The 15,481-nt window shown below is 37.6% G+C and overlaps 1 protein-coding gene across 1 annotated transcript; it reads right to left on the bottom strand.

The window, feature by feature from the left end:
• Window positions 1-304: 304 nt before the first annotated feature.
• LOC104346012 (radial spoke head 10 homolog B) lies at window positions 305-15,119 on the bottom strand. The gene is made up of 18 exons (XM_086473077.1): window positions 14,863-15,119; window positions 14,066-14,141; window positions 13,741-13,809; window positions 13,362-13,535; window positions 12,231-12,316; window positions 11,485-11,605; window positions 10,458-10,634; window positions 9,613-9,754; window positions 9,009-9,130; window positions 8,355-8,544; window positions 7,571-7,682; window positions 7,407-7,486; window positions 7,156-7,304; window positions 5,877-5,984; window positions 4,967-5,143; window positions 2,834-2,885; window positions 955-1,150; window positions 305-498 (listed from the first exon to the last, which is right to left on the bottom strand). Exons 1-18 carry the CDS (start codon window positions 15,117-15,119, stop codon window positions 306-308), a joined length of 2,481 nt encoding a protein of 826 aa, XP_086329203.1. The 3' UTR covers window position 305.
• Between the last annotated feature and the right edge of the window lie 362 nt (window positions 15,120-15,481).

Raw genomic sequence — 15,481 nt, forward strand, 5'->3', positions numbered from 1 at the left:
TCATTAGGACATAAGATCATGACAAGGTATCAGTTCTTCTGTCAACACTGAGGGTATTTTTAGGTACAAGTCAGATACTGACTTCTGGAATAGTTTTGTTTAAAGAGTTACACTCACATAAATGACTATATTCTCTTTCCCAAGACTCTTGGTGTAAGAGCAACTTCCCTCTGAAACCAGCAAGCCTTGCACATGTTTTATCATATTGTATTTTAGACCTTACTGCAACTGTAGTTTTTGTTGGTTGTTTTTTGTCTTATTCAAAGAGTACATACTTGAAGCCTCAGTAGTTCTCATCAGAATATTTATTTCTTCTTTCTCCTTTTGCCAGCAGGCACTTTGGTAACAATGGGGCGTGCCTCTTCCTTCAGAGGGAGTACTAACTGTGTAACCGGCTCCTGTAACTCCTTAAAATCTGCACTTGTGGAGTCAAATGTTTTTTCTGCTGCAGCTGCTTCTTGCCTTTTTGCCTCTTCTGCTTCTCTTCCAGCAATAAGTCTGAGTGAACAAAGTTTAAATTTAATGTACTGCAAGGGGGGGAACGGATAACAGATTTATACTGGCTGAAAAGCCACAGCTATATTCACAGTATGTGCAGTATAAACTGTCACACTGTAGAGAAGCAGAAAATCTGTCTAGTTACCACTTCAAGTCTGATTTACAGTATGTAAAAAAAAAAAAAAAAAAAAGTCTTAACTGCCTTTACACAGAGCAGGGCTCAAGTGCCAGGCAATACCAGAGTCAAGAGTTCTGTAACCTGAAAGCAGCCTGTATTTGTTACTCCTGACAGTAACAGAAGTCAAGTTACATTCTGTATGTGGCTTATTCTACCTGGATGAGTTTGTTTTCCCAGTTACAGTATGCCATACTACTTTATTAAAGCACACTTCTCATTTTCAATAATTTTGTTAGTAGAATACAAGAGAGAACAGTACTTCAAGATACAACACTCACTGTGCCAGCTCCTCATCCTTGATCTTTCTCAGCTCAGCTAATTCAGCATCCCATATTCGATTTTCTTTTATTTTTTCCCTCAGCACTTTTTCATGCTGGTAGGCAGGAAAGAACTTAGTTGTAAAAAAGATCTGCACCTGCCACATCCACAGACTAAATTCGTCATCTTGTGCAGTTTTGGCTTCTTTTGGTTCATCTGCAAAGTGTAAATTAAACATGTCTATTTAGCAGGTCACTTGTATTTCAGATGTGTTTTGGACTATAATATTTCAAATCTGATACCCTGCAAGGGGAAAGTCTGGATTCTGCATGGTACAGAAGATGGCAACTGTGAGAAATGTTTAACTGATGCTTGTGAAAGGGGATGGCCCTTCTGTGGGTTTTCAGAGTGCCTTGTCCCTGGGAATGGCATCAAAAGAATATGAACTTTCCCCTTTAATCCTATGATAAAGGTCTTCTGCAGTAATCTGATAACAGTTCAGTATCCATGACTCCTGTGCATGGGGGAATGGCGAAATGAACATGACTACCTAACAGAAGAGAATTGCATGCAAGCATCTAAGTGTCAGCACTGTCAAAAATAGGTGGGGGCTCTTCTGCAGGTTCTTTAAGAAACTGTTTTTTCAGATCTGTAAATTTTCAGTCATCAGATTTCAGTGAAAGAGCTGATGCCTACACAAAGATCCTTGTCCACCTATGGATCTGGGTTCTTTATCTGTAGAAAAGATTTAACAAGCACAAAAACCAACCCAGATGAGATCTGGCTAATCAGCCAGAAGGGAGATGGTATAAAAATGAAAATGCTCTTGCTGATTTCTCTTCTGCATAAATGTTGGCCTGTTACAAAACATCTTATCCCAGCTGATGGTGCCACACTATTAATAATAATTCTTATATTAAGTATTATATTAAGTAAAAGAAGCAAGACATAGCAGTGATATCTTTTATTTGTCCAAGACATTAAAGAAAAAAAAGGGCAGGCTTGTAGATTAAGCTTCTCATAAAGCAAATACAAATTAGAGCTTATAGATGCCCTACAAATAAAATGCAGCACCGATACTGAAACATCATAATTATTAAGTTTCAATTTCATTTTAAAAGTTTTCTTTAGGAAAAAAAAAAAAAATCTTCCTCCAGAATTAATGTTCATTTACTGCCCTCTTGTGACAAGCTGAAATCTGCATATACAATTAAAATATTTGCAATTCAAGAGCTACGAGGGATTTTTTTTTTGTGTGTTAGTCCTAAAAGAGTAGGACTGCTTTACCTGTCAATTCCTTCACTGGGCAGAAATCTTGTTCTTTTTCTGCATCACGGCTGAACAATGATGGAACATCTTTGATATCTCCATGAGATGTGTGAAACGAGAAGATAGCATCCGATATTGCAAAGAAAGAAAATTAAAATCACTGTCTGTAATTCTGTGCATTAAGCATCAGGTTTGATCTTCAGCACAAATATAAATTGTCATCTGACCTTACAGCTAGACCTGTGGTTGAAATACTTCTGTACTGATGAAAAGTTTGTTTATAATGAAGGCAGAGTGCTGAGTTCAATCTCCCCTTTCCATGCCCAAATGAGCGGGACAGAACAGCAACAATAAAGCCTTTAAGTTATCTTTAAGGAAAATTGGACAGCTTCTAATTAAAAAGCACAAGAAGTTCAGAGACTCAAACCTGCCCAGCTATCTGTGTAGAGCAGGTGTGGAAAGCTAAAGGTAAACCTTGTCATAATTGCCAAACTGAATGCAGCTGCCCTCTGTAACAGCGATACATCCAGCTGTTTCAGTTATCAGCTACTGTTTTAATTGTCTTTAAAGTTGTAGAGTGAAGCTCCTCTAGCACCACTGCTTGTACTTGCTTATGGTAACTGTACTCACCCAGCTGGAATTCTCGAAGAGGATGCCGTCTGTCTTCACAAGGTCTCAGCGGCTGGCAAGAAGTTTTATATTCAGTTACTAAATGCCTGGACTCATATTCAAATTAGTAATCATATGTCCATTTGAGTCATGCAAATTCCTGTCTCCAAAGTGTTCTGCCAACTAATGCTTGCTGCAATTATGCCTATTTCAAAACATTTAAATTGAAATAGCGTTTCACACTTTGAAGTATTAACAGAGCAGTCATAACGCTTTACCTTTGATACCAGCCAGGGAAGTAGGATTATCCTATTTCAGAACTAGGGAAAGACAGAAGTACAGAGAATGAAAGCTCCTGCTCTTAGACACGTCCCTCTGTACCTACATGTTGCTCTACATACCATTATTCATCTGCTCCTGAGGAAACAATAGTGCATTTGTATTCCTGACTATAGAAATGCACTCCAGGATACTGAGCGGAAGGAGAGAACAACATTCAAGAGTGTATCTAAGAAGGATGCTTTGAACTCTTTCCAACTGCCATCCCAAGTATCTTGTGCAGCCTGGTGATGCCACTCTTTTCAGATGAGTAACAGTAAGTCTCACAAAAACTCAGGTCAAACATAGTTCTGTTTTTCAAGTGTTGGTACATTTTCTAGAAGTCACGAAGTTTCCAAATTCTAAGATTTCAACGATTCTCGTACAAAATCGTAATCCTTACTATCCTACCCTGAAATCACAGAGCTCAAACAGAACATATTTATTCTTGGAATATCAAGAATCTCATTACTGTATGACTAATAATTGGCTACAAAATTGTAAAGGCAGTGAAGGTGAAAAGTTTGCTGGAAGAATTCTCAAAGTGTTTTAGGAATTACATTAGTTACCTCCCCCAGTGCTTTAAATCCCTCTGCCCACTTCTCAGTCTCTCAGTCCCCTTATGAATAAAACTGTACCTTTGTTCACCACTGTTGTAGTTAATGTAGAAGATCCCACCCAATATTCTAAATAACAATAGCTGAGTATATGTGTGGAAGCGAATGCTTTTGTTAGCAACGGAAATCCACCACTCCTAGGGTCATCCGTGCATCCAGCATGGGAACACATTGTATTTAATATCAGATGGAATTCTAGTCCCTTTCAAAACTTAAAAACTACCTTGGCTACTCTGTCACTCATGAATTGCAAACCCTCTGCTCCATCTTTCAGTGTGGGCTTTTTACATACCTCATGTTTCTTTATTTCGTCTTGTGATATGACACTTGTGCTTGAAGACAACCTTGAGGAAGTAAAAAGGTCAGCTGCCTTGGAAACATCATCATTTATGTCTGTACCAATTACACTTCTGCTGTACGTGCACTAATAAAAAGCAAACAAGAAGAATTTCACATTCACTACCTTTTAAATTAAGATTTTCTTTTGGTCTTGGAAAATGTACTATTTTAACTGGACCATTTCGCTGTGCAACTGCACTACTGCTTCCAGTGATGCAAGGGAATGGATTTCATAGGATGGGAAAAATTGGCCAGAGAATGGGAAGTGGTGGTGTTCAGTGGCACTACTGGCTTTGAGAAACTGTAAATTAGGCATTTGTGAATGCTCTTTGAATTAATAAAAATACTTTCATCTGGTGCATAATTCCAAATAACAACAAGTCTAATTCATGCCTTCAGCTACCCCGTACATCCAAACTGCACCGTTGTCGCAGGCAGCATCTTACAACGAAAAAAATCCTTATTCAAGTTTAGCGAAGGAAAGAGCGTAGCTTAACTGCTGGGAAACAGCAAGTCTTGCTACATACAATTGTAATGCCATTTTTATGGGGCAATTTTAGACATTTGACTTAAAGCAGGAGGGGCATATCTTCCACCAGTCAACCAATTTGTCAATTCCCCTTCGCACACCAGACTTGCAAGTACTTTATGTGTATTTACAGTTACCTAGAAAAATGTGCCAATGTGTTAAAACTGTCTATACTAATGTTACAATCTAAGGTAGCAACAAACAGAAAAAGCACAAGGACCAAATCAAATTACAAAATGCAAAAAGAGGAAATTGGTTTCTATGTTCAGGAAACATGGAACATTTGCAGGGCCCAACTTTGCCCTCTAAATGGACAAAAGATAATAATTAACACATCTGCATCAACTTTACCTGGGGGAGAGAATATTCTGGGTACAGAGACACATTTGTTGTTCCCTCGGAGAGACCCTTGATTCTAAAGCTACTTCTTTTCTGATTATCATGAGCTACTTGCTCCTTAATCATATCACTGGTAACATACACCAACGCACACTCAAGAAGAGCTTCAACAAATTCAAGAAAAACCAACTAGAGTAAAACAAACACCATGATTAATTAATTCATTTTTGCAAAATCCCTTCATTTACATGTACCTGAGCAAGCAAAGAACTCAAAAGTAACTGTGAAGCCTCACTGGCCTCGTTTGTCAGTCAAACATCCCTTCTTCTGAAGAAAAATTGAAAACAACAAAAGCTCAAAAAATTCAGGAGGTGATATACTGTGTTATGCCTTATACAAGTTGTATTTAAATAAAATACTGCATAGATTTTTGCTGTATCTGGAGTTACAAGAAATTTCTCTAACAAACAACACTCAACTATTGATACTACCTGAAACGTTTAATTGCATATGATGCTTCCAGAAATCCCTTAGTAAGGCTTAACACTGTGTGTTCAGTTTATCAGACACTGTAAAACAATAATTCAATAATGTCACTTACAAGAGACCAGTCTCCTAGAAATGGTATTTCACCCTCTGGGTTACAGTACTCTGAAGAAGTTACCTGTATAGTCAGGAGTGCTGAGACTGTACCAAGAAGGGCAAGATAATAAGTAAAACCTAGAAGTGCACGAGCTAAACTAGAAGATACAGGCAGAATAAAGGAAGACAAAAACAGAGGCTCAAGTTTGTGCTCTATTTTTTTTTCAAATAATTCACTTTCCTCCTAGCAGATAGGACAGAATTTGCAGCATTTCATTTTTAAAGTAATTTTAATTGTTCCTGTATCAATGAACTATGATAGTTTTTCTTCCGTACACACCTCCGGCTCCAGGCTGGTACTACTGCTATCGTGTAGAAAAGGACCATCTTTGGCAAGTATTTCCACAAGTCTTGAAGCAGTCAATTGTTTGCTGAGAAGTTTAAAATCCTGGATAAGAATAATAGTTGCATGTTAACAGCACTTGAGGCATTCCCACATGGACCTAATCGAACTCCTTTTAAGGCCTGTGTCAAAATTTCTAGTGGTTTCAAATGACACTTCCACATATGTAATTAATGACAGAATGGAATTCTGGCCCTACTGAAGTCATTTTGCCGCATGATACTTTTATTTTTTTTTTTTTAATTAAAAAAAGGCTTGGATTTAACAGTGATAGTGATCCAAAACCCACGCATATCAATGGGAACTGTTCACTAGCTTCAGTGTAATCTTGATCTGCCCCTGAATTACTGAATATTAAAAAAGCATCACATGTTCACCTTGCAGTATATTCAATTAATACATTATTAAAATGGTTTACTGTGTTATTTCAAAACCTGCCAGTCTTTGAGTTCTACCAGTAAGACATTTTCATATAGACATTTAACAGGAGGGAAAAAAAAGCCAGCAAAAATACTTTTATTCCCTTAAAACACATTTGTCTAAGATTTGATTATTTGAAACAATCAAGTATGAAATCAGCATTCAATCCTGCAAAAGTACATAAATAATATCTGTAGAACAACTGTCCCTTTAACGTTTGTTGGACAATTGGTACAAATAACATCACTCCTACCTTTTCAACTGTGCAGAAACCACACGGAGTATTTTAAAATGCTCATATAAACTGAACAAATGAAGTGCACCTAATCACACAAAATGGAGCGGGTCCAGAGGAGGACAGGCTGAGGGAGTTGGGGGTGTTCAGTCTGGAGAAGGCTCTGGAGAGACTTTAGAGCAGCCTTCCAGTGCTTAAAGGGGGCTGCAGGAAAGGTGGGGAGGGACTCTTGGTCAGGGAGTGTGCTGATAGGACAAGGGGTAACAGTTTCAAACTGAAAGGGGGGAGATTTAGGTTAGATGTAAGGAAGAAGCTCTTCACTGTGAGGGTGCTGAGGCACTGGCACAGGTTGCCTGGAGAAGCTGTGGCTGCCCCCTCCCTGGCAGTGTTCAAGGCCAGGCTGGATGGGGCTTGGAGCAACCTGGTCTAGTGGAAGGTGTCCCTGCCCATGGCAGGAGGGTTGGACTAGATGATCTTTAAGGTCCCTTTCAACCCAAACCATTCTATGATTCTGTGAAATAAAATTAAAAAAAAAAAAAAAAAAAGAGTTTAGATTATTACATTCAGCATCCAAAGGAAGTGCCTCATTTTCATTGTGGGTTCAAAGGGATGTCTGGTACTCGGTCTACAAAAAGCTCTGTATATTTCCCAGCATTTGTCAATGTGGCTCATAGCAATAACTGTACATCGTTCTTCAGAAAATAAGATACCTTTGGAAATTAATTGGGAAAAGAAATAACTGTTACAATAAAACTGTGATGTACGTGGTACTAATTGACAAATTCTGCACCACACCAAATACCATTACTTACCTTGGATGCGACAGGCAGCAGGAATAACATTACTGGACATCATTTCTAAGAAACACTTATGCAGATAGGCACCTTTCTCTCTGCAGTTGAAACAAAGACACTCTTGTCTGGGAAGACCCAAACTGATTACACCGAAATAAATTTCACTAAATGATGAGACTTACTTGTGCTCTTCATGATAGATACAAAATGCTAGTCGAATAAGGTAAGATAAAAACGTTCTGAACAGTAAAGTCTCATGTGGACAATGTATCTCCTCAAGTGATGTATTATCGCCTAAAAAATTTGAAAAAAATAAATCTCTATTGCTATTATGTCCATTAAAATCCTTACAGGCTTATTGACTTGTCAGCCTTTCTTATCCTTTCCATCTGTACCTATCACAGCAAACAACAGTCCTGGAAGAATCAGACCAGACACAGCGTCACTTCCAAACAAGCAGGTCAAGGCAGAACCATCCACCTATAGCTGAATCTTATCAAATTCTGTCTTTCTAGAAATATATATAGGAACGAAAGAGGAAGCAAAGCTGGAGTTAAACACTTCACATACTAGGGACACTGCAGCACATCTCACTGCAGGTCTAAACTGATTAACTGTCTCTATGGAAGAAAAAAACGTAAAAAAAAATAGAAAAAGATTTGTTACTTCCACTTCTCTTTCTCAGACCTCTAAAACTAGATGTAATAGTAATGCAAGACCAGGGGTGAAAACAGTTTTTAATAGATGGCTCTTTAGAACATTTTTTTAATTTTGCATTTTCTCCCCTAAGCACCTGAAGTACCTAGAGAAGTGTTAATGCATCCACTGAGAGCTCAGAGGCAGAGGTACACATCCAGGGCCACTCAGCTACTAGTGCTGAGCTATCAGTAGAACTTGGCACTCCGCTCTCCACAGCCTACTATTAAAATTCCGAGATTCTAGACCCGCATCAACAGAAATACAAACCACTTAATATCCGATCCATTTCAGCAAGAGCTATGTTGGAGTGATGAAAGCGGCAGTCCTTCAGAAATCTCCAAAATTGGAGCTTAGTCATGACGTAGGTGTTGTCAAGAGAAGGATCACAGCCTAAGCCGCTGTAGAAGGTGTAAACTCTTCTCAGTTCTGTAATATGCCTCAACACAGCAAATTCTACCTAAATAAAGCAGGATACGTTTTCAACATTGTCTCACAGCAAGTAGGGATCAGCTTGTGTTGATCCTGTAACTGGGCATATAATTCTTTCGATGTTGTAACTTCCAAGAGCATATCCCTGGTTAAGTGTTCATGAGAGCATTACTCAAATGTAGTTATAATATATATTTTTTGGTGACTGATAAAATACATCAGCCTCTGTCAGCAGACGAACTTCACAATAGCTAAAGCTAGTTGCTGAATGCCCTTCCAGATATATTAACAAATTTCTGTTGTCTTCTAGTAGAAGCTCAGGAAGAAGCAATACTGTCTATTCAATGTTTTTGCTTTTCTGTTTTCACAGCCTTCAGATTTTTGAATAATTCTTTAATGGAAATAGTTACTTCAATACAAATAAACCAGAAATAAAATAATATGAAACACACTGTGGGGGGAAACTGAAAATATCAAACAGTAGCCTCTTACTTGTTTCAGTTCTTCATGTCTCTCTTCCCTTGGCAATAAGTCAAGCACTGAAGATATATCCAACCCAATATTTGATCCCAGAACATAAGTACCTTCTGAGCCATTATTGATTGCGATATTTTCTACCATGCAAATAAAATAAAACAGAATAAACTGAAAAGAAGCTAAAAATATATATACACACACTCAAAACAAAACATACACTATTCCTTCTTATCTTACTGACTTCAAACTGAGAATAACAGACTTTATAGTAAGGAGTAAAGATTTCATAATCGACAGCATAACAACTGAAGAGTAGTTTTGTCAAATCCAAGCCCTAGTCAAAAGGAAATGCAGATATTAACTCAAGTTATGAAACTCTCAGACAATAGTGTTCCAAAAGCATTATAAAATGTAGTGTGGACGTGTTGCTCAACTCAAAGTGTCATGTACAGGAAACAAGAAGCATGGGAGCAAAAGTCAATTATTAAGGTAACTCATTTTATCAAAGTTCTTTGAAGAAACTTGTCTGGCTCTTGAGTAAGTATGACAGTTTCACATTATAGGAAAAAGGAACAACAAAATGTGAACCGAGTAGAATTTGTTTTCTTAACCTGCTTACCAGCACCAAAATGACTTCCTGTACAAGTGGCATTCAGCTCTTTTGCATTCACTGCATCCACTCCAAAAGCAGGATACTCTACTATATGATCATCTATGAACTCTCCTTCATAAACATGACCATTCTTGAAGACAAACTTGCCCTGTAAACAGATTAATTTGATTAACTTCAATATAAATATAAATCAAACATCAGAAAAAATAATACTAACGCTCTCAATCAAATTTCCTTTTAAGAATCTTGGCTAAAATGCAATATATGACATAAAGCAAAATCATTTTTACTACCCTCTTTTATAAAGTACTTTGTCATCTGCTAATTGAAGCACACTGCTGGGATGAAGAACTGCCTACATATGTTTGATTTTTAAAAGTATTTTGAGGAAAAAACATTTCCCCCCCACATAGAAAGACTTGTTTGCAATCTCTAGTTTGCGTATGTGGCACACTCCACTCACAGGTTTTTTAAAACAGTCTGTTAATGTGAGAACATCTCTGTGCAAGGATAGCTTGAAACCCATACAGCTCACAGTGTAAGAGTGAAATACTGACCAGCCACTGCAAAAATCAAGATGCACCTGCCGCACTGAAAACCTCCACAGCAAAACATTATTTCTTTATCCACACAACACACATCTAACCACAGAGTCAAATCTGTGGCGCAGCAAGGTCCTTGGCAGGACTCCTACTGCTTTCAGCGGACTCTGCCCTTTACGTTGTGATTCCATACACAATGCAAATTGAACGTAGTTTTCTGTACGGAAATCTAGAGACCTACTAATACAGAGCAGAATAGTCTCCTCTGGAGCTGTCTGTAGCTTGGTCTCACTACTTGTCAGTACTCACCTTGCCATGCTTCTTATTACAAACCCATTCACCATCGTACACTGCTCCACTGGCATAGATGAACTTCCCACATCCATGTCGTTCCCCATTTACAAAATCACCTACGTATTCATTCCTCAAAGGATACTGAGACATAGGCATTCTCTTCAAAAACCATATGTGGGTGCCATATCCATGCTGAAAAAAATCGTGTGTGTGTAAAAAAAAAAAAAAAAAAGTCTTCAGAAAAGCTACTATTGCTACAGGTCCAGACTTTCAAAAAGGAGAACCACCCAGGTACCTTTAAGAGTCACGCTGGCAAATCTCTTAAATAAGAGCACCCAGTTCATACTTGTATATTCTACAAAGGTGCAGGGGAAAAGTGTTCAGAGGTATAGCAAATCAACATACTTGAGCAAGCTCTAACAACAGAACTCCTAAAGATATCCCTCCTGCCTGAATCCTTTTGACTGTAATGCCGAACAGCCGGGTGAGGAACACCATGCCAGACAGAGAGCCACAGTGCTCTAGAAGCTGGACTCCTTGGCAACTTCACGCAGAGTGAAAAGACACAGGAAGTAGCTCACATTCGTTTTCCAACAGAATAATAAACCAAAGGAACAGAAAATGCCAGAAATCATCTCCTTCCATCGTAACATTTTTACAAGAGGGAACAGCGTGGTCGAATATTTTACAGGTGACACAGAAGTAAATCATCACGTATATTCGCTGCTGAAGTCACATCTCAAGCTCAGTATAGTCAAACATGCTTAAATTTTAATTTTTTTTTTCTTTTTTTATGAAAAAAGTTTACATTTTCATGAGAGAATTAAATTATGATTTTGAAAGACTAAGTCAAAAGCCATTAAACAATTTGAATATTGCTAACACGAGAATCAACTTACAATAAACAGCATATTTCCGCTATCTCAACTGGCAAATATCATACAAAGCTCCTTTGATATTGCACAAAACTCCTTGTCCTGTTTTACTACAGTAACAGAGAGAATACTGAACTAAAGAGGTTGCTGGGGAAGAAATTATTTACCTGTATGCCATACACCCACTGTCCCATATACTCTTGATTAGCAGTCAACCATCTCATTCTTCCTTTTCCATGACGTACATTTTTCTCCCAGTGACCTTCATAGATATTTCCCGACTTATAGCTGCAAAATAAAAGTAAACAACACATTCATACTGAATTCTAAGTTGATCTAATGAAACGAAAGTTTATGCAAAACCTCACTGCTAATAAAATTAGCATTTATTAATGCTAAATATAAGCATTACTTTGAAAGTTATTTTACCGTGACATGGATACAGAGGTTTGATTGTACCAACTATTTACCTCCTACTTTTAACTCACAAACCCCTGTAAAAATATTAACCAGTTCTTTTTTTCTCCAGTCTTCACCATAGCTAATCAAAATATTCTTTTACATATAATCCCACAAATAATTAATTTATTCATGAAAGCAGCTCCATCTGTTTGAAACAATCGAGTTTATTTGGTTTTAAATGTTGATTTGTGTTTTACCGAAACTGACTTTGGATTTTGTCTTTAGACATTCTTTTGTGGGAATGATCAGTAGAAATATGTCAACATAAAAATGGAAGTTATAGAGAAGGTCTATTTTATTACTATAAAGCACTTTGTACAATTTATTCTACTGCAGAAAGTACACACTACTATGAAATGTAGCATTTGTATCCATTTTAAACAATTAGAGAAACTGTATGATAATACATGTAAAATAAAAAAAAATGAAGAACAAGTGCTATCACATTTACCATCTCATTCCCCATCCATCTTTGACGTTATTTACCCAGTCACCTGAATACCAAGAGGTATGTTCCAGATTATAATAAATGGTACCCTGAAACAAACAGTATAGTCAATTTAAATACCTAAATATTCATCTATATTAATAAAATATTGCATAAAAATTCTATAAGCTACATGTAACTACACTCTTTTCATAGTCACTTTGAGACACTGTACCAAAAGCAACTGAAGTGATAAAATTAAATAAAAAAGCAACCTTTTTTGATGAATATTAGTTAAGACCTTAAAAAAGATCAAGTGTTCAAAAAAAAAACCAAACCATATTACACAACGTTAAAATCTACCATGTTTTTCAAAACACTTGGAAATACTTTCAGGGAGCTAAATTTGGCAACTTAATCACAGCAGCCACACTGAGGTAGATCAGTTTTCTGACTCAGAGTTCACATTCCAACAGTAGGTCTACAGTGTTAATCATTCTGTCTTTCTCTTGAGAACAAACTGAACAGAATGTTGCACTGGTGACCCTTCACAGCAGCCTGTGTGACTTTTGTGTCTCATTAGTGACACAGAACAAAAAAACCCCATGTGATTAGAATGGGTTTTCCTCACATGCTGAGCATTGGTCTTCAAAATGTCAGGCCCAGAAGAGTGTCTCAATCTGGATCCACAAAACAGAAACAGATAAGAGCACTACTTGCCTTTAAAAAGTTAGAACTAGACCTAACTTGCACTAGATAAGAAAGTCTTAATTGTAATTATCATACTTGATCTGCTTAACACGCTTGGGAGACGGGATCACTTTGTCATTACTAGGAAGCTAATTGTTACGTGGCCGCTGATGCAGTTGTCAGTTTCGACTTTGTCATTGTCTACCTGGAGCAGCAAAAAGGACAAACCACGTAACAGGCCAATTACTCTTTTAGAATACCATTCATCCCTTCTACTACAAACAAGATCCCATCCCAATTGTTTTAACTGGCATTCACAACTTCAAAGAAGATCCTTGGGTAAAACAAATCTCTACACAGCATATAACCATGCCACGGCACAGAGAGTTTTTGCAAAACCTGTGTACAAGAGTGCTTGCTGTTCTAGAAGGTAGTCACCCAACACCATTTGGTGTTCATACTTGCCTTTCCATGTCTTTTGCCTTTACACCAATAGCCAACGTAAGAAACAGGATGAGTACCGCTCCTGAAAAATCCAAATCCATGCCTAACTCCGTTCTTGATTGATCCTTCATAAACGCTGCCATCATTCCATGTATACCAGCCATTAAACATCTGCACGTTCTTAACAAACGTTCCCTAAAAGATTATATTACAACATTTAAAAAACTGAGACTCACTGTTCCCCAGCTATCTAGAAGTCAGGCTCATGATTTAAGTCACTGCCATAGTTCTGCAGTTGCCATATGTACTGAGTCAATTACTGCAACTTATCTACTTTCCTTGAATTTGCATATCTAATTGGCTGTAATTGTGTTCAGTTAAAAGTTAAATTGCACCTTACCTCATACTTCACTCCATCAGCCCATGTGTAAGTCCCTTGTCCATGCATTAGCCCTTCAGAAAACATGCCCTTCAAAATGAAGAGAATAGCATTGCTTGCAAATTCATTATCACAACTGACTTACACTGACTAAGATTTCAAAACAATGACATATTAATTCCCCCCCAACTACTAATTTCAAATGAAGTTTTAATGCCAGAAACCAGCTGAGCTTTCAATGCTTACACATTCTGAGTGCTCAACCCCCACCTACATTAAAAGACATAGATAGCCTGCCTGTTCTAAAGAAGTTGATCCACTACTACTTTTTAATTTATACACTCACCTTATATGTATTTCCCCCCTCAAAATACGCAAATCCTTCACCCTCATAAAATCCACGGACTTTTTCACCTTCATAGCTACAAGGAAAACAAACTAAAGGTGAAGATTTCAAGTCACTGCCAGTAGACTTGAATCACAACAGACAGACAATAAATGACCTTTGATTTCCCATGGTCTACATAGGCCAGTTGCTGCATCTTGTCTAGAAAAATTAACTACAACAAAATTACCAATTTTTTGCACCTTCTTTGTAATATTTCATGTAACTGTTGTGTCACATCAAACCGATATGACAATTAACAAAACAAATCACACTAGTAGCATCTACTGTCTTACAATCAGGTAACCTTGTCAGTGTGAAACATTACTTGTAGTCCCCTTGAGCTACCAAAGGATTCAGTTGACACTTCCATTCACCTGTTTCCTCAGTTTAGGATACTCTTAAGGGACATGAGCAGCCCTAGACATTAAAAGGCAGCAACAAATTAACATTAAATGACATAACTACATTTTCTTCACCAACTGCCTGTATACTTAAACAAAACTTCACTGTAAGTGAACAAGCTAAAAGAACGAGACTTTTGGCAGGCAGAAGACTGCCAGCAACACTCCAGGGTGCAAGAAAGCAGCAGAATTCCACATACCAGACTTGTAAGGCGTCATGGCTACTAGGTCCAAATAACTTGATTCACTGCCTCAAATCAAGAGTCAAATCCGTGTTTGTACGAAACTGGGTACCCTAGAGATACTTAAATTTGAGAATTTTTGATTTCACCAATGTGTTTGTAACAAGCATACCTTTTTACAGTAACTTCAGTAAGAACAGGCTCCTTGTAGTATTGACTAACATCTTGGACCGGAGGGTCCTCTACCTCCTCTGGTTCTTTATCTGATATCACTGGATTTGCTTGTGTTTCTTCCATTCCATTTACCAAAGTCTGCAAATCTGTCAGCTTTGTTGAACTACTCTCAGCTGCAGTATCTTGTGCAGGAATAGGAGGAGGACATACAGATTTTTCTGCCTTCTTGCCATCTTTCTTCTTATCCTTTGCCATTACTGAATATGTCAACGTGTATTTTTCTTCCGAACATCTACTGTCTTATGTAAAGATTTTTCCCCCTATAATGTATTTGACTAAAAAAAAAAAAAAAAAAACAGACCCAACACATAACTGCATGGAAAGTTATCAGTCTTTCCTTAATTATTACACACGTGTGTATTTTAAGTTATTTCTCTAATAACAATTCCTCCAGGCAGCGGTTTCAGCTTGTGGTGGGCAGACCGCAGGGCTAATAGGAAGCGGTGCCTGTGAATTACCTCCAAGTCCCTCAGAACTACCACGACAGAAGTGTTGTCAATAAACTTACTTTTGCTACATGGAGGTCTCAATTTTTACTAGATTTTTAGGTTTAGATT

Source organism: Leptosomus discolor, chromosome 14 (genome assembly GCF_034619465.1).
Source record: "Leptosomus discolor isolate bLepDis1 chromosome 14, bLepDis1.hap2, whole genome shotgun sequence".
In the NCBI taxonomy this organism is placed as follows: domain Eukaryota; kingdom Metazoa; phylum Chordata; class Aves; order Leptosomiformes; family Leptosomidae; genus Leptosomus; species Leptosomus discolor.

Coding starts and splice junctions, on each gene's coding strand:
- LOC104346012 (XM_086473077.1), bottom strand. CDS start 15,119: ATGGCAAAGGATAAGAAGAAAGATGGCAAGAAGGCAGAAAAATCTGTA. Junction 13,536..13,740: donor CTGATGGAGTGAAGTATGAG/GTAAGGTGCAAT, acceptor ATAATCTTTTAG/GGAACGTTTGTTAAGAACGT. Junction 499..954: donor AAGGATGAGGAGCTGGCACA/GTGAGTGTTGTA, acceptor TTGTTCACTCAG/ACTTATTGCTGGAAGAGAAG.